At 36.6% G+C, this 23882-nt stretch overlaps 1 protein-coding gene across 2 annotated transcripts; it reads left to right on the top strand.

The window, feature by feature from the left end:
• The first annotated feature begins 783 nt into the window (after positions 1-783).
• MED30 (mediator complex subunit 30) lies at positions 784-22182 on the top strand. 2 transcript variants are annotated; one of them, XM_025993373.2, is made up of 4 exons: positions 788-1100; positions 9245-9403; positions 11598-11702; positions 21792-22182. In XM_025993373.2, exons 1-4 carry the CDS (start codon positions 924-926, stop codon positions 21885-21887), a joined length of 537 nt encoding a protein of 178 aa, XP_025849158.1. In that variant the 5' UTR covers positions 788-923; the 3' UTR covers positions 21888-22182. The 2 variants fall into 2 exon arrangements, with proteins under 2 accessions (XP_072590125.1, XP_025849158.1); XM_072734024.1 differs by lacking the exon at positions 11598-11702 and having other exon boundaries at positions 784-1100.
• Positions 22183-23882: the final 1700 nt, after the last annotated feature.

Here is a 23882-nt window from a genome sequence, read left to right as displayed (position 1 = left end):
CAACATGTAGCTATTGAGCATCTTTTATACGACAATCACTAAGTGCTGAGAATATAATTAGTCTGTTTTTTTTGTGTTTTTATTTTATTTTTGCATAGTCTGTTTTTATGGAGTTTGCGTTTTATTATAAGGTGAGGGGAAATCCAAAGGTAAACACATCGAAAATTATACAGAACATGGACAGTAATAAGTGTCAAAGTCAGAAAAGTAGGTAGGGCGGTGGGGGAAGGGGGGGAGGGGAGTGTAGTGTTATTTTTATATAGGGTGATCAGGAAAGCTTTTCGAATAAACCAACATTTGAGCAGGGACCAAGAGCAAAGGAAGAGTCCGTATCGGGTTACAGTGAAGCCTGCAGGGTCAGGAATTCCGTTTTCCAAACTCAAACCCCAGCTTTACCAGTTGCAAGGTGCATGCGACTAAACAAGTCAAACTAGTCCCTCTGAGTCTGCTTCCTGGCTGCAAAAGGATAGCAATGCTGCAAGCCTCGTCGCGACTACACGCTCCGCAAGCAAAGTAACACAGAATGACCGCTCTGGGAGGAACTCCAGGGACAGGGCGAGACCCTAGGAGAGAACCCGGGAAAAGACCCCAAGGGCCTCACAGCACGAGCTCCGCCCCCTGGCTGGGGTGCAGCCGCTGATTGGTTACTCGACTCCTCCGTCCCGCCCCACCCAAGCGTCCGGCCCAATCGCAGCCGGCTTGGCGCCGAGGTAAGGTTCCCAGGGCCCACCAAGGGGGGGCGGTCCCCGTTGACGCTACGATGACGTGTTACGTCACGGTGGGCGGAAGTCCCGGGCGCTGTTTTGAAATCGGGCCGCCGGAGTCTTGTCGGCCTCTTCCGCGGCAGAGGCGGCAGCACCGGCGGCGGGCGGCGCCCCTGACCCCGGCCGCGGGCCCCGCCGGCCTGAGGCCGCAGCCTCGCCATGTCCACCCCTCCGCTGGCGGCGTCGGGGATGGCGCCGGGGCCGTTCGGCGGGCCCCAGGCCCAGCAGGCCGCCCGGGAGGTCAACACCGCGTCCCTGTGCCGAATCGGGCAGGAGACGGTGCAGGACATCGTGTACCGCACCATGGAGATCTTCCAGCTCCTACGGAACATGCAGGTGGGAAGAGGCGGGGCGCTCCCGCGCCAAAGGGGGCCGATTCCGTGGTTCCCTGGGGGTGCGGCCTGGGCGTCGGCGGGCTGCCCTGGGCCACCTCCAGTACAGGGCCGCCCCGTTGACCTTCCAAGTGCTCCCCAGGGACGTGCCCCCGCCGCCCCGGGACTCTGTGATGTACGTCCAGGTGACGCTCCCCAGAGGACTTCAGAAGGGCCGCGGCCTCGTTTTCTTTCTTTCTTTTTTTAAATTTTTTAATTTAATTTTATTTTTTATTTATTTTAATTTATTTTAGTTTTTTTTAGTTCAATTTGCCAACATCTAGCATAGCACCCAGCGCTCATCGCGCCGAGTGCCCCCCTCAGTGCCCGTCACCCAGTCACCCCCACCCCCCGCCCTCCTCCCCTTCCACCACCCCTTGTTCATTTCCCAGAGGTCTCTCATGTTCTGTCTCCCTCACTGATATTTTCACTCATTTTCTCTCCTTTCCCTTTATTCCCTTTCACTTTTTTTTTAATTGGTGTTCAATTTGCCAACATACAGAATAACACCCAGTGCTCATCCCGTCAAGTGCCCCCCTCAGGGCCCATCACCCAGTCACCCCCACCCCCCCGCCCTCCTTCCCTTCCACTACCCCCAGTTCATTTCCCAGAGTTAGGAGTCTCTCATGTTCTGTCTCCTTCACTGATATTTTCACTCATTTTTTCTCCTTTCCCTTTTATTCCCTTTCACTATTTTTTATATTCCCCAAATGAATGAGACCATGTAATGTTTGTCCTTCACCGATTGACTTCACTCAGCACAATACCCTCCAGGTCCCTCCACGTGGAAGCTGTGGTCTACTATACAATGGAATATTACTCAGCCATTAGAAACGCAGCCTCGTTTTTCTACCTTCAACCGGATTCTTTGGTTCTCTGGGCAAACTCTTGTCCCTTTCAGGGCAAAGAGGTGGCCTCTCACTATGTTGACCTCCTTAGACTGCCTTAACTTTCCACCTCTTTTTCAAGCAGAAAGACTTCCAGAGGGTTCGAGGAGCTGAAGACTTCAGATTCTGCTAACCAGTTTTGTTAGACATTTTTATTTTTGGTATGACTGCCACACATACATTAAAATGACATTTATATATAAAGTCTTGGCACACGTATATATTGCTTAGGAAACCATCATCCGGGCAGCCCAGGTGGCTCAGCGGTTTAGCACCATCTTCAGCTCAGGGCGTGATCCTGGGGACCCCGGTTGGAGTCCCGGACCAGGCTCCCTGCATGAAGCCTGCTTCTCCCTCTGCCTGTGTCTCTGCCTCTCTGTGTGTGTGTCTCTCATAAATAAATAAATACATAAATACATAAATAAAAATAAATCTTTAAAAAAAAAAAAGAAACCATCATCCACCACCCCAAAAAAGTTTCCTCAGGTCCCTTTGAAATCTTTGCTCTTCCATCCTCAGGCAACTTCTGATTTGCTTTCTGGCACCATAACTAGTTTGCATTTTCTAGAGTTTCATATAAATAGAATCCTACACTATGTAGTTCTTGTGTTTTGTTTTTTGGTTTTTTTTTTTTTTGTCTGGCTCCTTTTGGTTCAGCATGTATCATGTAGTTCATATCAATAGTTCATTCCTTTTGATTGCTGAATAGTGCTCCATTGTGTGAATAAATTAGAATTTGTTCATCTGTTGATGGGTATTTGGGCTGTTTCCCCTTTGGAGACGTTATAAGTAATGCTATGCATATTTACCTTGCAAATGTTTGTGTGAACACGTTTCATTTCTCTTGAGTGGATAGATGCTTAGGAGTGGAACTGTCGGGTCATATGGCAAATAACTAGGGTTTGAGAAGCTTTCCCAAAGTGGCTGCGCCATTCTCCATTCCCATCAGCAGTGTTCAAGGGCCCCAGGTACTCCTCCTCTTGACAGCGCTTGTTGGTATGTGTCCTTTTGCTTTGCAGATTCTTCCTCCCAGTCTGTAGCTTTTCATTCTCTTCACATGGCCTTTGGAAGAACAGATATTTTAAACTTTGATGGAATCGAACTTACCTATTTGTTCTCTTACAGATTTTGCTTTTGGTGTTGTACCTAAAAAGTCTTTGCCTAACCCAAGGGACAAATGTTTTCTCCTGTCTTTTTTTTTTTTTTCCTGGAAGTTTTATAGTTTTAGGATTAGGTCTGTGATGCACATGGAGTATATTTTCTTGTATCATAAATGTGGATTCAAGTGCATTTTTTTTTTTTTGGCATTTGGATATCCAGTTGTTCCAGTACCATTTTGCTTATCTTACTGCTTAATTTTAATGCTTGCTTATCTTACTACTCTGTGATGTGGGTATTGTTCTTGTTTTATGAGGGTTCTGCTAAAGAGGTGAAGTGACTTGTCCAAAGCTAGTCAGTGATAGGGTAAATCTGAAACCTGGTCTTCACACTGTTAGAACTCTGATTTCAGTGGGTGCACTATAACAGTAATTCAGGTACATGGAAATCTCTTCACCATATCAATGTGCCAGTGTGAAACACAATACAGAGGGAATCAGAGAAGACATGAAATTGTTGGCAGTTTTAAAAATTAATATCTAAAAATGATTAAAGTAGGATTAAATGGTTTTTTAGAATTTAGTAAATATTTATTTTTACCCTGCTATACACTAGGTACTGAATTAGGACTAACAGATCTTACAGCTAACATTTATCAAGTACTTTCTTGGTCAGGCACACCGTTGTAAAAACAGTTCTAAGACATATTTTTATCCTTATTTTACAGTTAAGGAAATAGGCTTAAAGAGAAGAATTTACCAAACATCACACATACCTAGTAGTTCTTCCTACTAATCTCTTTATAATACTAACATGCTGTCAACACTTTGTATAGAATTAACAGAGATATAATACACACTCAAGACCTACACTAAAAGAACCAAAGTCTTTCAAAAAAGTATAATCAGTAACTAGATGACATTTGGACATATATTCAAAACCAATTTGTGAGGGACTATGATAGTTATTTCGTTGGGCCTCTTTTTCTTTTCTTTCTTTTTTTTTTTTTTTTGTTTGAGGGGTTTTTTTAATGTGTTTCTTTTTTCTTTTTTTTTTTTTGTATATTTTTTTATTGGAGTTCGAATTGCCAACATATAGCATTAACACCCAGTGCTCATCCCATCAAGTGCCCCCCTCAGTGCCAGTCATCCAGTCAGGCACAAACCAGGACCATACGTAATCTAGTTAGTTCTTAATACCTTTTTTGAAGTATTAAAATTTTTTAAATTGTTTTCTATATTATTAATCCAGAAGGATGAAGTGCCATAAATACAAACTGCTGAGATTATTTCTAAGTGTTTTAGAGAAGTGGTTCCTTATTTATAAGGTCTCCATTATTCTCTTGAGAATTTGATGAAAAGTATAGATTCTCTTCTGAGAAAAATGTACATGTATATGCTCTGAGTAAAGCTTAAGGGTGAAAAAAATATGCGGGGGAATTTTATTCAAGGATTGCTAGGTCCCAGGTTAAGATTCCCTGCATAAGAAAATAACTGCTTTGGTTTTGTTATCCTTTAAGGTTTTTTGTTGTTGTTGTTGTTGTTGTTGTTGTTATCCTTTAAATCTTAAAAAAATTAATATTTAATATATTCAGAATTCAGAAATTAAAAGAGGACATGACAGTGAGCGATATCCCTCCCATCCTTGTCTGCTGGCTATCTAACAACCCCTTTCCACAGGCAGTGAATGTTAATGCTTTTTATTACTATTCTTGTGTATAACTCCGGATATTCTATGCATATTTAAGGCAATGTGCATGTTTGTTCTTTCATTTCCCCCCTTTTTTCACAAATAACAGTATATTATACACAACACTTTGCACCTTCCTATTTTCACTCGGTATATTTTGGAGTTTATTTATATCTGTACAGAATATATTTCCTTTTCCTTTTAAGGTGTATATACAGGAATACACTGCATGGAAATACTATGATTTATTCAAACAGTTCTCTCGGCATTTGGGTTGCTTTTAATCTCACTATTATACTGCAATGAATAACCACCTACATAAATGTGCAAGTATACCTGTAGGATAAATTCTTAGAAGTGGTTCTGTGCTTCTGTAATTAGATGAATTTTGATGAATTGCCCTCCACGGAGCATTGTGCTACCTTATGCTACCATGTCCTAACCAAGACCAACAACTGGGCTCTGACAGCAAGGTTCTATTTCTGAACCTTTGATCACATGATAAAAGAAAATCTACTCTAGGTTTCTCCTAGTTTGAATGAGTTTGAGCGTCTCTTCGTATATTCATGAATCATTTATATTTCCTTTTCTACTAGCTGCTTGTTCATATTATTTGCCCTTTGGGGGGCGTCTTCTTTAACCTCTCCCTCAGTGTATCGATTTAGCTATGACATATTAGAAAAACTTGATCTGTGTGATAGAACTTGCGAGTATTTCTTTTCCCTGGTCTGTTGTCTGCGCTTGGGCCCTGCTTACGGAAGTTCTGGCATACGTATGTACTTTTTAAAGCAGTTGAATTTATCAGTCTCTTAGGATTTCACATTGTGTGTCAAGTTAGGAAGAACTTTCCCACTTCAAAATCAGGAAGATCTCTGGGTTTTGTTTCAATTTTACATAGAAAACTTTGACCCATATGGAATTTATCCTTCTATAAAGTGTGAGGTATGGCCCAGCCCTACATTTTCCAAAAAGGGCGAATAATTCTTTTTCATTCCTCCATGCTACTTTATACAAACAAGTCTGTTTCTGGATGCTCTATTCCATTTGGCTGCCTTTTACATAGTAATCTCAAACTTTCTTAGATTTATTGTGACTCCATAGTGTGTTTACACTTATTTCTAAAATTGCCCGGGATGTCCTTATTTATTTTTCCACCCATATTTTAGAATCAGCTTGATTAGTTCTGAGAAAAACCTGTTAGCCTTTTATTAGGTTGATTTAACGTAGAGAGACTTTACATCAGAGTGATGTTGAGTCTTACTAAGAACGCAAATATATTCTTGTGTGTGTGCCTGTGAGGGGTTTTAAGTTTTCTTTCTTTTTTTTTTTTTTTAAATAACCATTATGGTTTTTTTTTTTTTTTTAATTTATTTTATTTATGATAGTCACAGAGAGAGAGAGGCAGAGACACAGGCAGAGGGAGAAGCAGGCTCCATGCACCGGGAGCCCGACGTGGGATTCGATCCCGGGTCTCCAGGATCGCGCCCTGGGCCAAAGGCAGGCGCCAAACCGCTGCGCCACCCAGGGATCCCAAGGGTTTTAAGTTTTCATCTATATCTTGAAATTTTTAAATTTACCGGATATTTTACCTTTATTGCTGCTATTATAAATGGAGTCTTTTTCCTTTCTCATTTTCGTTTTCATATATGAAAGTAAAGCTGTTTTCTCTATATTATTTTGTTCCCACTCTTTCTTTACTTTCGTTGATTGTAGCACTGTATCATATTTATATCATATCAATAAATACTGATGATTATGTTACTTCCTTTTTTAGTGTTTCAAAACTTTTTCTTTTTTTCTAATTGGCTTGGCCAGAGCCTCCAGAACAGTGTTCACTAGTAGTATTAGTGCTCTTAGTAGACTGCCTATTCTGTTCCTGACTTCAGTGATGAGGTTTTTAATGTTCCCACACTAATCTTGGTGCTGACCTTTTAACCGAGATAAAGGTATTTAATAGTGCTAGGAAATTTTTACTCTGTGTTTTATATTTGTTTTAAGAACGGATGTTGAATTTAGTTGAACACCTTTCTGGTGTCAAAGGGTATGATCATATATTTATAGATCTTCGTTAGTAGATAGTAGAGTAGTTCTCACTCTTCATTCAAGAGTGAGATAGTTACTGATGAACTTTTCAGCTAAACATGTATACTGTGGATTTATACCAAGAGATCTTAGGCGCTATTACAGCTTATATTCTGTGGTAGAGGAACCTTGTCTCTCTCATGTTCACTACTTCCTGTAGCTTCTAGAACACTGCCTGACACATGAAAAGCATGCAGGAATTTTTAGAAGGAATTAAATCTTCCCTTCTTTGAGAATCTGATGCTATCTATGAAAATACCCAAACTTGGTTGAGTGGGTGAACTTGAAGAGGGTGATTCTTTGCATTTCAAAGGATTTTGTTTTTCTTTATGAAAGGATTTACTTATTTTACATAACACACTTCTTAGTGAATCTTAAGTACAGACTTATGGATAAAATCACTGAAGTAAAATAATTCAGACTGTACTTTAAAACCTTCTTCCATGGATGTGCACTATACAAAATACAGGATATAAATGTGAATAACTTACAGTCTTCACAAAGTAGAAGATATGGGCCAAGTATTAAACCTAATAAATAAAGATACGGGTAAAGGTACAATTCTTCTTTATGCAAGATGTAATCATTATACCACTTATTATCACCCAAACAGGAAAGCAGGGATCCTTTAAAACTTTTCTCTGATTGTGAAAGTTCATGAGAAATCCTACATTGTATTTAGTTGAACGCCTTTTGGTGGATGAACTTGTCATGCATTTTTTTAAAAGTTTTGACTGGGACGCCTGGGTGGCTCAGTGGTTCAGCATCTGCCTTTGCCTCAGGGCGTGATCCCTGAGTCCTGGGATCAAGTCCTACATCAGGCTTCCTGCATGGAGCCTGCTTCTGCCTATGTCTCTGTCTCTGTCTCTGTCTCTCTCTCTCTCATTTTCTCTCTCCTGTCTCTCATGAATAAATAAATAAATCTTTAAAAAAAAATAAAAGTTTTAACTGATTCAGCCTTTGATATTTTATAATGTTTCTTGGAGATACTGTCCTCAGAGTGTTTTAATGCTTGAGAATTTCTGAACTGATTTCACATAACTTCAGAAGATCCATCTCCTTAACTTCCAAACTTGACACTGCAGGAAATTTGAAAATGATAGAAAAGAAAAAAATAAGTTATTCAAGCAGATCTGCCTGTTGCATCTTTTATCAACTGTGTGTAGGTTTTTCCAGTCTTTTTTTTATGTTTACTGTTTTATCTACTTGTAATGATAGTGTTCTGTTTTCTTTTTTTCCCAAATTCTGTACCATGCACTTTTTTCTTTCTTTCTTTTTTTTTTTTTTTTTTTGCATTTCTACCTCATATGTTTAAAAAAAAAAGAGTAAACAGGTTTAGAAAGGCTGATCTTCTAGCTATTGGGTAGTAGTTAGTGTCTTGGTCTTAAGGCACTTTAATCCCCAAGATAGTATATAAGTGAATGCTAGTAATCAAACCATCTTGTGTACTAGAAAATATGGTCTAAATGTTAATTCTAATGGTATAATGTAACAGATCCAATTGTGGGAATAAAATGCTGTACAGAATACTTTGATGTACAGAGATGTACAGAGAAAGGAAGATTCTGTTCATGAGGTTCAGCAGTGCAACAAAAGGTGCATTTAGTTACAAGTTCTAAATAATAGTCAATCGCCATGTGTCTGTAATTTTATCCTTTTGGCACATACTTTTGGCATCTTTTGATAAAACTCCTGAATTAAAAAATATGTAAGCATCCAAGACTGAGCTATGATTATAAGCAGTTATTATAATAATTTATTAATGATGCTCAAGTAAGATCTGCATCTCTCTCTCCTACTGTTGATTTCCTTTTTGTGGTAAAACTTTTGGTGACAGCTTTCTGTTTTAGTGCATGTCTTGAGCATCTTAATTACCTTATAGTTAAGGTATTTTGAGATTATTTTGCTATAGCAGCAGTATACTGTTTCTTTATTCTGCTGAAAAGCCCTGATCATCACTTTGGACTTTTCTATTGCCGCTTCTTTTTCTTTAAATTGTATTTTATTTTTAACTTTCCATACTTGAGTTCAGCAGCTTGCTGCCCTTATGTAATAATAATATTAAAATTGTGGCATTATTTTTAAAGTTATAATACACAGTTTGTGGGGAAAGTATCTCAGCTGATCAGAGTTTTTTTCTAGGGCTGGTTTACAGCACTGAAACAGGACACCAAGAAGCTAACAAATAAACAAGAATTATTCTTAAATTCTTAAAATTACCCTTGATTAATTGTGAAAAACAGTTTGCTTTTACACAGTGCTTTAAAAATATTTCTCTTTTGCTAGCTTTACTTACAGAAAATCTCAATTGCCGTTACTTCATATCTGTCTTATTCTTGTTTTGCCTGAAAAGCTGCCAAATGGTGTCACTTACCATACTGGAACATATCAAGACCGGCTAGCAAAGCTACAAGATCATCTTCGCCAACTTTCTATTCTCTTCAGGAAGCTGAGATTGGTCTATGACAAATGCAATGAAAACTGCGGAGGAATGGATCCCATTCCAGTGGAGGCAAGTTATAGTGGTAGAGGGAAGATGAATGTAAGATGCCAGACCTTTGTAATTTTTCTCCCTTTTCTCTTTGTCTTCTCACAATATTTTCAGATTTTTTTTTTTTTTTTAAAGATTTTATTTATTTATTCATGATAGTCACACACACAGAGAGAGAGAGAAAGAGGCAGAGACACAGGCAGAGGGAGAAGCAGGCTCCATGCACCGGGAGCCCGACGTGGGATTCGATCCCGGGTCTCCAGGATCACGCCCTGAGCCAAAGGCAGGCGCCAAACCGCTGCGCCACCCAGGGATCCCCTATTTTCAGATTTTGAACTACATTGGTCTTACTATTGATTAGAGAAGGTGAAAATATGCTATTTATGCATAGAATTAGTACTGTCTTTTCATGTTAATAACTTGTAGATTTGAACATCCAAGCCTCTACTGAATTTTTGTTGGGAGGAAAGAGTTGTCTTGTGGCAAGTTTATTATTGCTGCCAGGGTCAATTTAATTAAATTAGTGCATGATTTTCTTTTTTCTTTTCTTTTTTTTTTTTTTTTTTTTTTTGATTTTCTTTTTAGAAAGAGTTTTCATAGTATTGTAAAAATACTCTTAAAATGGCTTTCAAATAAGTTCTTTACAGAGGAAATATTGTTTTCATCATTATTAATTTAGATTAGCGAATCAATTTTGTTTGAAAATCTATTTCTTAAACTTAATATTGGGTAACATGTATTTTAGTTTGCTAGGTATATGATATTGTTATAAGTGGCCCTTGTTGACAAGTTCTGTCTCTGCCAACAAAAGTAGCTGGGAAGGTCTGGATGCTCTCTTACTACATGTGGAGAACAATTTCATGTGACAAGTCCTTTCTTTCTGAGTGATCAGCGTGTAAGGGATGAACAGACACTACAAAACGGCCTGAAAGGAGTGATCAGAGATATAGGAGAAAGATCAGCAATGTGGTCAACATTGTCAGATGCTGGAGAGAAAGTCAAGGAAAATAAGGGAGGAAAATTGTCCAGTAGATTTTGCTCAAGGAAAATTGTTGGTACATATGAGCAGAGCTTTGTTGAGATGTTTGTTAGCCACAAAAAGTCACATTGCAATGGGTTGAAGATTAAACAGGAAATAAGGAACTGAAGCCAACAAGTAGATAACAATCTTTCAAAAAGCTTAGATAAAAAGAGGAAAACAGTAGATGGAAGGAGGGTTGGTGTCAAGGGTTTTGGGAAAAGGAGAGAAACAAAAGGAAAAAGAACCTTTAAATGAAAGAGACCAGACATGTTTAGATTATAATGGAAGAAAACAGTAGGGAGAGGTTGGGGATAGGGAGATAAATAATGAAGACAGGAGGATGAAGAAATCAAAACACAGGAAGGGAAATCAATCATCTTTAGGAAGGAGGACAGCTCTGCATTAGGAGAGGAAAGGAAGAAAGAATGGTTGTGATGTGGATAAGTTTATATTTTTCCCAAGAATTTGAAGAAGTTTGGCCAGATGACTGACTCCTGGTTGTATCATTTGTTTACCTCTAGCCTATTCCTGCATTGTTGATATAAGCTGGTAGAGACCAAATGATTCCTGAAATCTCTTGTCATGTTTATGAGGAGCTTCAAATAAACCCTATCACAAACCATATGTATTTCATTATAATTATGCTAGATGTTTCATTACTATATAAATTTTTTTCTCTTATGAGAAACTTTTTCCCAACTAAAAGAAGACCTCTAGAAATTTGCATAAACATTGAGGTTCTAGATAATAAAGTAAATGACATTCATATAATGCACATCCATGAAGTTCTTTTCTTTCTAGTATAAATGAAAGAAAGCCTGTTCTATCTCAAATGGACTGTAATTGTTTTTAGGGGCAGGAATCATATCTTACTTATCATTTTTGCAGTATCTCACCCAGTGTCTGAAAATTAAATATTTGCTGTTTGAATAGGTAGTCTATTATTTAACTGTATGCAACAGTTAATTTTATAAGAGCTAGTTTGTAAAAGAAACCTGAACATGTAATGTCTAGGAGGCACTGAAATGATAAACTTCTAATGCTGTTATTTTCGGCCTTCACGTGAAATACAGTTTTATATACCTCAAGGTGAAAAGCATAAAAATTAACCTTAATCAGAAAGATTTTGCATACAGTGTAATTGAAAATTTTGCATCATGTTTTTGACTTTTAACTCTTATCTGCCACTCCCAGCAACTAATTCCATATGTAGAAGAAGATGGCTCAAAGAATGACGATCGGGCTGGCCCACCTCGTTTTGCTAGTGAAGAGAGGCGAGAAATTGCTGAAGTGAATAAAGTGAGTTATTAATCTGTGTACTTTGTATTTCAGAATTATGGGTAAGAATTACAAGGCAATCTATGTAATTCAAAGACATAGTTTGAATTATAGAATTACATAGTTGTTTCTGTGGCATATTTAACCTAGAGTATAACCAAGAACTAAAAAGGTAAGCAGAAATGCACCCAAATTGTCAAGAGAAAGATCGCAGAAATCATGCCATAAAGCTCTTAGAAAAGCTTCATAGGCACTGAGTCACAACTCATTTACTTTTTTCTTTTCTAGGCAGAATTCTAGCTTTCTAGCTTACAGCATATATTTGGAGCAGCAAATGATAAAAATTTACAAACAGAAAATGTGAATATCTCAACAGTGGAATAAGAAATTGAGAGTTATCAAAGCAATAAGCCAACCTCACCTTCCATCCTGCAAAAGTTCCTAACTTGAATGCATTTATTACTGAATATTTTTTGAAGTTTAGAAGACAATGTTCAGATAGTTCTCATAAAACAAAGAGAAATAGGAAAAGTTATCAGTTCATTCTGTGGTAGAAACATGGCCTGTGATTACCAAAACTTAACAGCACAATAAGTAAATACCAGTCTCACTAATTCACTTCCAAACACAAACACACACACACCTGCCACTGCCAGCTCTGATCCTGAAATTCTTAACTCTAGTCAGTAGAATTCATCAAGATATTAACAATCCATCACAGTCAGAAAGGGTTTTTGGAGGTAGATGAGGATAATTTAGTTTACATATATAATACATAGTATCAGTGCATTAAATTGGAAAAATTTTTTTCTCAGATTTAAAAGACATTTGATAGAATTCAAATGTTACTGATTCAAAGAACACTTAAAACTATTAGTCTTAAAAAAAATTTATTTCAGATAAATAGCCAACATTTTCATATGGGTGAAATACAGAACTAGTTCTGTTAAAAACGGGCCGAAAATAAGATGCTGTATACCAATACCACTATGTTTATTATTATTTTAGAAGTTCTAGCCAGAACAAAAAGACAGGAAATAGAAACAAACTTTGGGAAATGGGTTATAATATTATACACATGTTTGTTAAGTTTGTACATAATATTATAACTCAGACTTGTTAAGTTCAAAGAAACTCAGTTGATTGACAACTAGAGTCAATAAGAGTTTGATAAAAGGGCTTAATATGAATGATACCATTTTCTTGTAGTGTTATAAACCGATTATAAGATCCTATTCAGGGATCCCTGGGTGGCTCTGGGGTTTAGCGCCTGCCTTCGGCCCAGGGTGTGATCCTGGAGTCCTGGGATCAAGTCACACGTTGGGCTCCTGCTTCTCCCTTGCCTGTGTCTCTGCCTCTCTCTCTCTTTCTGTCTCTCATGAATAAATAAATAAAATCTAAAAAAAAAAAAAAAAAAAATCCTATTCATAATTACAACAACTAATATTAAGTAGTTAGGAATTATCAATGATATATGTGACTAAACTTATTATGATACGTAAAAGAAGTTTTGGATAATTTAAAAAAAAAAAACAAAGTCTTGCGTAGACAGTAAATATTCTAAAAATGATCAGTCTTGAGTATGAATTCTCTTGAAAGTACATAAAATAATAAGATTTTTAGCTCAGTACAATGAAAAAACAAATCCAAATAAAAACCAAATTGGAATGTTTTTTTTGGTGTGAGTATACTAAAACATCAAAAGAAATTCTCATAAAATAGAACTCTTTGCTTCAAAAATTAAAATGTAATATAGAGAATATTATAAAAAACAATAATTGTGAAGTAATGGTACAAGAATAGATAGATTAGTAAGATAATAGCCAGAAAAATACTTGTCCTATTGTATATAAGAATTTATTGTGTTAAAAGAGGGATTGTGTGGAAAATCTGTCTTTAAAAATAGAAACTTTGGGGGGAAATTACCTAGTTTTTTCATTATACCATATGTCAAAATTAATATTAGAGTTGAAAATAAGACCTGAAAAACAAAATATTGAAAAATTTAGGGAAAATATATATCAAAACTCAAGAGAAAGGAAAAAGCTGGATTTTATGAAATTTTCATTTTTTTCATAAAAGGAGAAATACAAATTAAGAATATTTCCAGCAAAATTTGACACTGATGAATGAGTATAAAGAACTTACAGTAAGAAATTTATAGGGAAGGAGAAGGGGATTGGGAACTTTTAATTTACATCTCAAAGAGTAAATGATGGTGTTTGGTAGTCTAGAGAGATGAGACATTCATTAAGAAGTGTTATATGTTTCTGTTGATAATCTATGCATTAATTCACAACAGATGTGCTCTATTATTTTTCTGTGTAATAATTATAAAATACAATGAAACATGTATATAAATAAAACAGCATTATAATGGCAACTTTCAGAGCATATGACATATATAGAGTTTATTCTCTACCAAAGCTTTTAATGATATTTTAGGGGGGGAAGAGCCTGTGTAAATAAAGAAATGTATAATTTTTCTAAATATATGTTTTATTTCACTTTTTATTTCTGAGTTTTTCCTCTTCTTTTCCAATTTGATGGCTTAGGAATAACTTACTCTTGATTTTTTTTAAAGACCTTTCATATAATCAGAATACAATAATACTTTGACAGTATATAATCAAAAAAATCCTCTAGCTATTGATTTAGAATTTTGTGAATTTTAAGGGAAGGGCATAATTGATAGGAAGGATAAGTTATAAAAAATTTCTTTCCCCACTTTAGGATTTAACTTTCTTCCAGTCTCCACATACTTTTCTTCCCCCAGTCTTTTCAATACGGTTATATCATAATTGGGATTCAATAAATATTGTGTTTGTATTATTAAGGCACATAAATATTATTTATTGTTTAGCCACATATTAAACTGGGGTCTCATTTCCTTGAACAATTATTTGTCCTACTGGAGTTAGTAATTCTGTAATTTTAAAAAATTTTTTGGTTCATTGTGTATCTGGGGCAGCATCTCAGCACTGTTTTCCAGCTTTTCCACAGAGTCAAAATTATCAGGCAGTTTATTGGTTCTTTTTTTCTCCCCAGAGTCCTCTATCTCCTCAGTAGGTCTGGATTGAATGCCCTCTAGGCCTGCTGTTCAGCACTGTTCTAGGGCTCCCTTCGCCCCTTCTGTTGGCCTCACTGTTTCCTCAGCCTCATGTCTTCCTCTTTCTTGGTTTATTGCCTTGTTGGTAAGGTACATACATTAGTGGGCTTCTTCAGAAGAAATATAAGGACTTAAGTTTTAGTCTTCCCATGGCTATCTACTTGATAGTTTGGCTGGCTATAAAATTCTATGTTATAAATTAATTTCCCTCAGAAATTTGAAGGTAGTATTCTTCCATAATCTTAAATAGGATTTGGCAAACTCTAAAGGGCCAGATAATAAATATTTTAGGCTTCGTGGGACATATAAGATCTTTGCTGTGATGCAAAAACCATCCTTAGCTCACAGGCCTTATAGAAACAGGTCATGTGCCATAGTTTGCAACCCCTTTCTATTTCACTTTGTTGTCTTTCCAGATTGAGGCTCTAAATTAAGACCTGATGAACTCTGATGCTTAATCATGAGCCATTTATATTTAAGAATGAGTCACTAGAAAGCTAATAATAGGCTTTGTGAGTGGACTTCATCATGTTGAGATTGGGAAGCAAGATTGGGTTTTTTGTGGGGGGGACCCCCAACTATCATTTTCTCAGGATTTTTTTTTTTCTTTAAAGCTGTTTAGTTTCTTCAGAGAACAATCTTCCAGTGCCTACATAAAGATGCTCTTGTCTTTCCTTCTGCCGTTCTGATGGCACTGAATCCACAGCCATTGTGGTTCAGTTTCATAGAAAAACACAGCTCCTAATCCTTAGAGGTGGGGCAGGGCACAGGGAGAGAGTACTTAGTCACCTGTTCATGAGGAGTAGGAGTGTGCATCTGGGACTCTTGCTAGTCCCTGGAGCTCTTTCAGCTGTTCCTCCAGTTTTTAATCCCCAGGCCTCACCTGGTGCTGTTGCCCTGGCACCCGCCTCCAGTCTCCATGGAGGAGCAGCCCTGTTCTCAGTGGTTGGTGTCTCTGAATCCACCTGGGTCGTAGTTTCCTCCCAAGTCGTTTGCCACTCCCCTTCTACTTTTCCTCTAAAACTACCACCTTGCATCTGCTACAGTCTCCTTTCTGATCATTTTTCCCCACATAGGATTATAGCTTTTTCATTCCTCTTGCCATTTTACTAAAGTTTTGCGGAAAAGAAGAGATAAACGCATGAATTTAGTCCACAGCGTTTATCTGCAACAAGTTTATTTCAATACACAGAATAGATACACAGTATTTCTGAAGATTTGTCTATTTATGGAATAAAAGCCCATATTCAGATTTTGTGTTCCCATTATACTTCAGGCATTTAAGAACTATTTCTTTGATTAAGTCATTGAATCTGCTGATTTTGCTGTTTTAAGTGCTTCTAACTTTGGGGTAGAACTTGTTATAGTTAACATTAAACTGAAGGTTGTTACAAAGAAGAAAGAATCTAGATGTTTGAATTGAACAAATTTAAAGTTTAGCCCTATGTTTCTATAGGAATTATTCTTTTAAAGAGAATTTAGGGGGAAAGTATCTTGAGTGGCAGGGAAAATCCTCATTTGATGGCTTCTTAACTACCTCTGACTTCCTAGGAACTATTACTATATTTTGAAACAGAAGTAGGGAATTAGTAAACGAGAGATTTTTAAGAAAAAGGGAGGAGGGGAGGACTAAGATTTGGCTAACTCAAACTGAAATCTAAAAAATAAAGAAGAAAAGAATAGTTAAAAACCAAGCAAAGTGGATTTCTTTAATCTAGAGGTTTTTAACTAACTTCTTAAATAAAACATTGTAATTGTGAATTGAATGTAACACATATTTTGACTCTTAATAAGTTATGTATAATTAGTGCTACTAACGTTACTTATTCTTTTCTTCCAATTTCATCCAACTGTACTTCCCTTCTACAAGATTAAAATATATAATAGAACATTTTTGTAACACTGAGTAAGGTCATGATCAGTGGATATATTTTTCTTTCTGCCTTGATGGCTCACACAGCTGAATGTTTCTATGAAGAATGTTTTGTTAATAGCTACCTACAGATGGTAAAATGGTGCCCTAATCTAATTATATAATCACACAGATGCTACTAAAAAATAAAGTTTAAATCCTTTAACTTTTCAACTACTTATAAATAGCTGTATTCATAAACTTAAATTTTTATATTCCTTTTGTCTATTTTTATCAATTCTCTTCCCTGTTATACAGATTTTTTTTAAGTTATTAGTTATTAGGTGGTGGTAGTAGGAGAGCTTTAAGGTTCACAGCAATCTGAGCTAATAATACACATCAAAGTAATTTGATAAAGAATATTAAAATGAATAATTTTTAATAGCCATATATGTATTTTTTTTCCATACCAACAGGCCATATTTACCTGGGAAACAAAACAAAAAAAAAAAAAAGAATAAGCTGCAAAATGACTGCTAGGAATTTTTTTTTCTTTGTTTGTTTTTTCTGTTCTAAGATTTGGAAAGCTTTTGACTTGGCTTTTTGATTTTTTTAATAGAATATTAAAATATTTGTATATTTGGGTACCTGCTCTGTGCCAGTCATCATTCTAAGTGTGGGAGTTTCTGCCATGAATCAGATGAGTTGTCTACCACTGTGCACATTTCACACAAATGGATAAATGTCTTCTATGAGGACAGAAGACTAATGGAAACAAAGCAGTACCCTCCTTTCATGTACTCATTTGTTTTGATATTTACAAAAAAAAAAAAAAGAAAAGAAAAACTGGAATTTAAATACTTTAATAATCAGACCATATTTTTACACATTGACATTTGCTTTTATATTAAATGATTAAGTTGTTTTATGGGCCTATATGATCAGTAATAAAATTGTATTCTTGGCATTCAATTAAAAATACTCAAAAGCTTATTACAATGTGTATTTTTGGTTTTAAATAAACTACATAAAATAAGTAGTTTTATGCACCGCTCAGTTAACTTTCATTCATTTTTAAAATATATTACATCTTTATATACTTAAAATTGTACAGAACACCACATTGATGGTATGTTTACTATTTAATATGTGGTCTGTCTGACTTCTAACAATGTATATATGCCACCAATACCTACCATAGGCCATGAAATTTGGGAGTACAAAATTTTGTAATCAGTATTTGATGTAAATTCTGGTATGATATGATGGCCTGAGTTTCAATAGTCAGATTTTTGGCTTAATAATTTTCATTTTCTCTTCATGATTCTGGAATCCATAAGCCCTAATATTCAAGTAAAGACCAAACACCTGTTTGAGACTATATGTTTTAAGGACATCAGAATGAATTCTGTTTTGTTAATGGAGAAATTGAAGAACCATGTGAGTATTTTTACAAGGCTGACATAATTGAGTCCATGCACTTAAAATTTAAAGCATTTTTGACCAATGGTCACAGCCCTTATATGAATATTAAATTACATGGCATGACAACATAAACATATTTTTTAAGTGCTCTACTTACACATTCACCTGTTAATGTAACAAATTAGGCACAGCTGATGGATTTTGATAATAGCAGCTGTCAACCTCTGTTAAAATCAATCAGGGGCAAGACTGTATATATTAAATCCTGTATCATGTCATGAAAATTTATTTACAATTTAAGCACTAATAAGCATAACTGTCAGCTTTGCTACTGATAGTGTCATGATGTGTTTTGGCTCTAGGTATCTTACTTGTATGCTAATTTTTTTAATTTGAAAACTTTGTGGCATCTTGAGAACAACTTTCCAAGTGCCTTAAAATATGTTTTTTTGGGCAGCCCCGATGGCCCAGCAGTTTAGCACCACCTTTAGCCTGGGATGTGATCCTGGAGACCCAGGATCGAGTCCCACATCAGGCTCCCTGCATGCAGCCTGCTTCTCTCTCTGCCTGTGTCTCTGCCTCTCTCTGTGTCTGTCATGAATAAATAAATAATTTAAAAATATATTTTTTAAATTATTATTACGTGTACCTATTATATATATAATTAAAATATATTTTTAATTATTATTACCTGAAGTTGAATATTACCTTGAAAATGCCCTACATTTTTTAGTTCTCTTACTTTATTTCTTAAGAATGAGGCTAATTTTTTTAATAAAACAACTATATTAGAATTTGTATTTCCAAATGAGTATTTAAAAGTAGTCTTATTGGTTAAATTATGCATTTATGCCAATGATGCATCCATTATGGAAGCCTTCAGACCTGTTTTGATACTGTATTTTTTTTTAATTTTTTATTTATTTATGATAGTCACACACAGAGAGAGAGGCAGAGACACAGGCAGAGAGAGAAGCAGGCTCCATGCACCGGGAGCCCGATGTGGGATTCGATCCCAGGTCTCCAGGATCGCGCCCTGGGCCAAAGGCAGGCATCAAACCGCTGCGCCACCCAGGGATCCCCTGATACTGACTTTAAAGTGTATTTTTAACTATCCAAGAATATAATATAAGAGCTTATTTTACTAGACTTGGCCTTTGAATAATGGTTTTCAATTGTTTGTAAAATTTAAATCATTGCTCCTTCTTTTCCATGGACAGCTTTTTGACCAATTATTCAGGAGAATCCATCCCACACATTTGCCCAGTTAACCTCTTTCATTTAAGTTGAAATCATATTTTTTTCTTCAAGAATTTTAATGGGTCCCTATTACCCACCACCAAGCCCAAGTTTATCCTCCTTCCACTCTGCTCACCACCAATTTTTCTAAGCCATGTGTTTGCCCACCCTACCCATAAGAGGCAGTGTCTCTATCTTTGGGGGTTACACAGCATCTCCCTTACCAGGTTATAAAATCCAGTCATTTGGGCATTATCTTCCTTCTCCTTGATGCAGAATTTCTTCAAGGCAGGGATTGTTCCTTATTCATTTTTCTCCCCTCACAATGCCTAACCCAGAGCCTGGTACATAATATACCCTCGGTAAATATAGAACAGAAAGTGTTACAGTCTCAGAATTCCATTCCAAAGAAAAGTTCTGAAACTTAGAAGTAAGCATATTCAAAGTATGTCAGAAGGTGCTAATTCAAATAAGACTTTTTTTTTTTTTAAAGTTCACCCACATTGTTTCTCTTCTTTTTATTCTTACTCAGTAGCTCTTTTCCATTCTCCCTGAAAAGTTAGGTTTGAGAGCGGACATTGCAGGAGCTATATAGTCTCTCATGGCTAGGGGAGCAAGTGATGGCTCAGCATGATGGGCAGCTGACTCTGAACCATTCTGAAGCTAGTAATTAGTTCACTGAAATAAACCTAACTGGTTTTCAGCCTGTGTCTGCATAACTGTCCTTTTTAGTCTGGATGTATGGAAAGTAGAATTGGCAGGGGCCTTGTAAATTATATGATGCCATCTCATAAGAAAACTGAAGAAGAATTTATCCAAGATGAAATAGCAAGTCAGAGGCAAAGTTAGAATTGGGACTGAGGTTTCCAGCCTCCCAGGATATGGGAGAGCACCTTGACTCTTCTCGCCTCTGTTTGCTACTACCCTTGATTGCTGGCACAAGCATCCACTTCTTGGTCTCTAGGATGCAAAAGACTCTATGGGCTTGGTACCGGCCATCTGGTCACCCATCACCTCATCTAGTTATGAGGGTCCATTTGATTAGATTCTGTACACAGTTGCTTAAATAACTGCCACACACTTAGGACAACAGAGCCCAGAAGATGGGCCATCTGAAAGCTCAACAAGGAGACTGAGTAACTAAATACCAACCGTATCTTCTTCCCAAAAACAATGTTAAAGTGAGCCTCATAATACTGTATACTGTGCAGATGCCCTGTGTACTGTGTGTCCTGATATCTGTGCTGTATTCTCTTCTCAAATACGAATTACATTTAATATTAAATATTAAAATCTATGTAAATTGTTTTTCTGTTTTCCAGTAAGAGTTTCTTGGTCCTCCCTTTAAGCTACTTTCTATTACTTCTATAACTTCGTTAATCTTAGTTGGCTCTTTAATGAAATCAAAACGAAGAGTTTTAGGACTCTTTATAATGAACATATATACTACTTTAGCAGGAGTATATCTTAATATAGTATCTTCAAAATTATCTAATTAAAGATATTATTTTCTAATGTAATGTTTCTAAAAGATTACGGAATAGTAATAGTATTATAATAACTAGTAAATACTTTGACCAGAAATTCTCTATTTTGTTTTACCTAAGCAGATATTTGCCACATAGGATTTGAAGGACAGATGCATAAAGAGAAATTAATAAACCGTGGTCTAGTAGAAACCCAGATACAAAGAGCTGCAGGCCATGGGCATTCAGGGCATCCAGCAGATCTCAGTTGTGAAAAAGATTACATCAGAGACTGCGCCACTTGTCTTCAGTTTTCACAATCAGAAGTGGATCATACTTCATGCTGTGGGCAAACAGTGACTTCTGCCACATTTTTTGAAAGACTACTGCCATCAGGCATTGTATTTTCATTAAACCTTATTTCCTATATTGACAGTTTTTTTCATTCAGTGTCTACGAGGAACATTTGCTGAATGCTTACTTATATGCCAGGCCTAATTTTAAAATGGTTATGTCAATCAAATCTTTTAGTCCTCTTACCAACTCTTACGAGGTAGGCTCAATTATTACCTCCATTGTTCTGATGTGGAAACTGAGGCACAGAGAGGTTAAGTAATTGGGCCTCCTATCTTTAGTTAGTGAAGGAGGGGAGTATAAACCCAGAGAAGCTGACTCAGAGGTTGTGCTCTTGACCATTACATTATACTGCGTCTTGGAAAAACCTCTATCCTAGGCTTTATAACAATTAAATGTTTAGCTTAATTTCTTTGATGGTGGAGAGTGGAGGTGGAAACGGGAGGCAGGGGCTAGAGCCAGGGGCCTCTGCGGACGGAATCAGAATTCACTGCCTTTCAGAGAGTTCCTGTGGCCAGAGAAGGATTGAGACCTTCTGCAGTCAGGAAATAGTTAGCTTAATTTCTGTCTGGATCATTAGAGTTCTGACTTCTGACATTTTAATCTTCTAACTTCATGGTCTGTAATTCATGAAACGTTTCTGATAAATTCTTTTGTTTCTACAGAAACTCAAACAGAAGAATCAACAGCTGAAGCAAATTATGGATCAATTACGAAATCTCATCTGGGATCTAAATGCCATGCTGGCAATGAGAAACTAAGCTGGTATTTAAATTTCCGGCTTTACACATGTTATACCATTTTTTCCCCTTCAAGTATTTTTTCCCTTTGAAAAAGATTATTTATCTGCTTTTATTCTACTCACCAGAAGTAAAGTTCCTATTTTTACATTGCAGTTTTACATCAAAGTGTTCACTGGCAGTTTGTTTTTTTTTAAGCTATTAATTCTACGGAAGATTATTGTAATAAATTTTGATGGGGTTTATGTTTTGATTAATCTTCATGAATTGAATTTTTTAATCAAAAAAAGTTTTGTAAATAAATTTTTCAATTTGATCAATGGTAGTTTTGCTCATTTTATTAACCTCTGAGGAGAGTTAAAGGTTTAAACATTTTTGCGAATGAAAACACCAAGTACAGTCTATCTGTGGTACAAACTAATTAAAATTAACATGTAATCACCATTTCAGCTTAACTTTTTTTAATGTGGAGTCCCAAACAAGTTAAAATGAGAAAATAGCTAACTTGTATATTGCTATAAATATATGAAAATTACTTTTACCATGTGTTTCAAGTGTTGGGTCTTAATTGGAGTGGTCTGTCTCTAATGGGAGAGAATAAAATAATTTGAGTCTAGCACAAATTGAAATCAGGAGCACCTGGGTGCCTCAGTGGTTGAGCGGCTGCCTTTGGCTCAGGTCGTGATCCCAGATCCCAGGGTCTTAAGATCAAATCCCACAACAGGCTCCCCATTAGGAGCCTGCATCTCCCTCTGCCTATGTCTCTGCCTCTCTCTGTGTCTCTCATGAATAAATAAATTAAATCTTAAAGAAAAGAAAATTGAAATCACAACTATGTGCTTATGTGCTACCTGCTTTAGCCCAAGAAGCAACATCCTACCTGATTCTTCAGATACACCCTAAAGTAATCTTGAATCCCTTTTGGAAACAGCAAATTTTTAAGTTCTAAATGAGATTGCTCTGTATGACAAGTGCTTTTGTAGACTGATAGTTGATCCATACTAAGTCCTTTGTAGGTCTGCCTATGGGAGCTAATCTCTTAGATTATAAATAATGTATCCTCAAATAAGAGATTCAGCTTCTCAGATTGATCCAAGCCGTTATCTCTTGCCTGGTTCACTCAATAGTAAATATTGCTATTCAACTTCTCTTATGTATGGATAAAATTTCTCCAGAAGGTTGCACAAGAACCTGGAAACTAGCTTCCACTGGGGAGGAGACCCTGGGTGGTTGAGGATGAGGGTAAAGAAGATGCTTGCTTTTCACTGTAAACCCTTTGGTACCTTTGAAATTTATACCATGCAAATACTACCTATTCAAAAATTAGGTTAAATTTCATTTTAAGTTCTATAGATTCCCACCTATACCAACCATAAGAAGAGAAGCCTAACCACGTCCATGGGTTTCTTTAGACCCTCTAACTTACATGTGTCAAGGCAGTTCTCCTGAGCAAGCCCAGTGTTAGATGAGGAGTTAACTGCCCACATTAGGAGGCACTGCAGTTTCAAGCACAGGCATAAGAAGCTAGGACAGGGATAAGAATTAGGCCCGATAGCCGGGCAGCTTGGGTGGCTCAGTGGTTTAGCGCCGCTCTCAGCCCAGGGTGTGATCCTGAAGACTGGGGATCGAGCCCCATGTCAGGCTCCCTGTATGGAGCCTGCTTCTCCTTCTGCCTGTGTCTGTGCCTCTCTCTTTCTGTGTCTCTCTCATGAATAAATAAAATCTTAAAAAAAAAAAGAAAAAGAAATTCTAAAAAAAAGAATTAGGGCCGATAATTCAATCTACCTCAGAAATCTGTAGTATCTAAGGGTATTACATTTTATTTAACCTATCACCAATTGGACATGCAAGGTTTTTACAGATGTTCAGTACTAGTACATTCGTTGCATGGTAGATTGCTGGTTACTATCGCAAATTTGGTGCTTGTATTGACTAATTAGTATTGATTAATAAAGCAGTTACAAAAATTGTTTTAACCAAATGTTTTTTTGTTTTGTCATATTCAATTCCTTAGAT

This window comes from Vulpes vulpes, chromosome 13, assembly GCF_048418805.1.
Source record: "Vulpes vulpes isolate BD-2025 chromosome 13, VulVul3, whole genome shotgun sequence".
Classification (NCBI taxonomy): domain Eukaryota; kingdom Metazoa; phylum Chordata; class Mammalia; order Carnivora; family Canidae; genus Vulpes; species Vulpes vulpes.
The sequence above is the reverse complement of the archived record's forward strand: the minus strand, read 5'-3'. Positions and strand labels throughout refer to the sequence as shown.

Bases quoted from the DNA above. Each gene is read 5' to 3' on its own strand.
- MED30 (XM_025993373.2), top strand. From the start codon at position 924: ATGTCCACCCCTCCGCTGGCGGCGTCGGGGATGGCGCCGGGGCCGTTC. The intron at 1,101-9,244 runs GTGGGAAGAGGC...TTGCCTGAAAAG, and splicing joins AGCTCCTACGGAACATGCAG to CTGCCAAATGGTGTCACTTA. The intron at 9,404-11,597 runs GCAAGTTATAGT...TGCCACTCCCAG, and splicing joins TGGATCCCATTCCAGTGGAG to CAACTAATTCCATATGTAGA.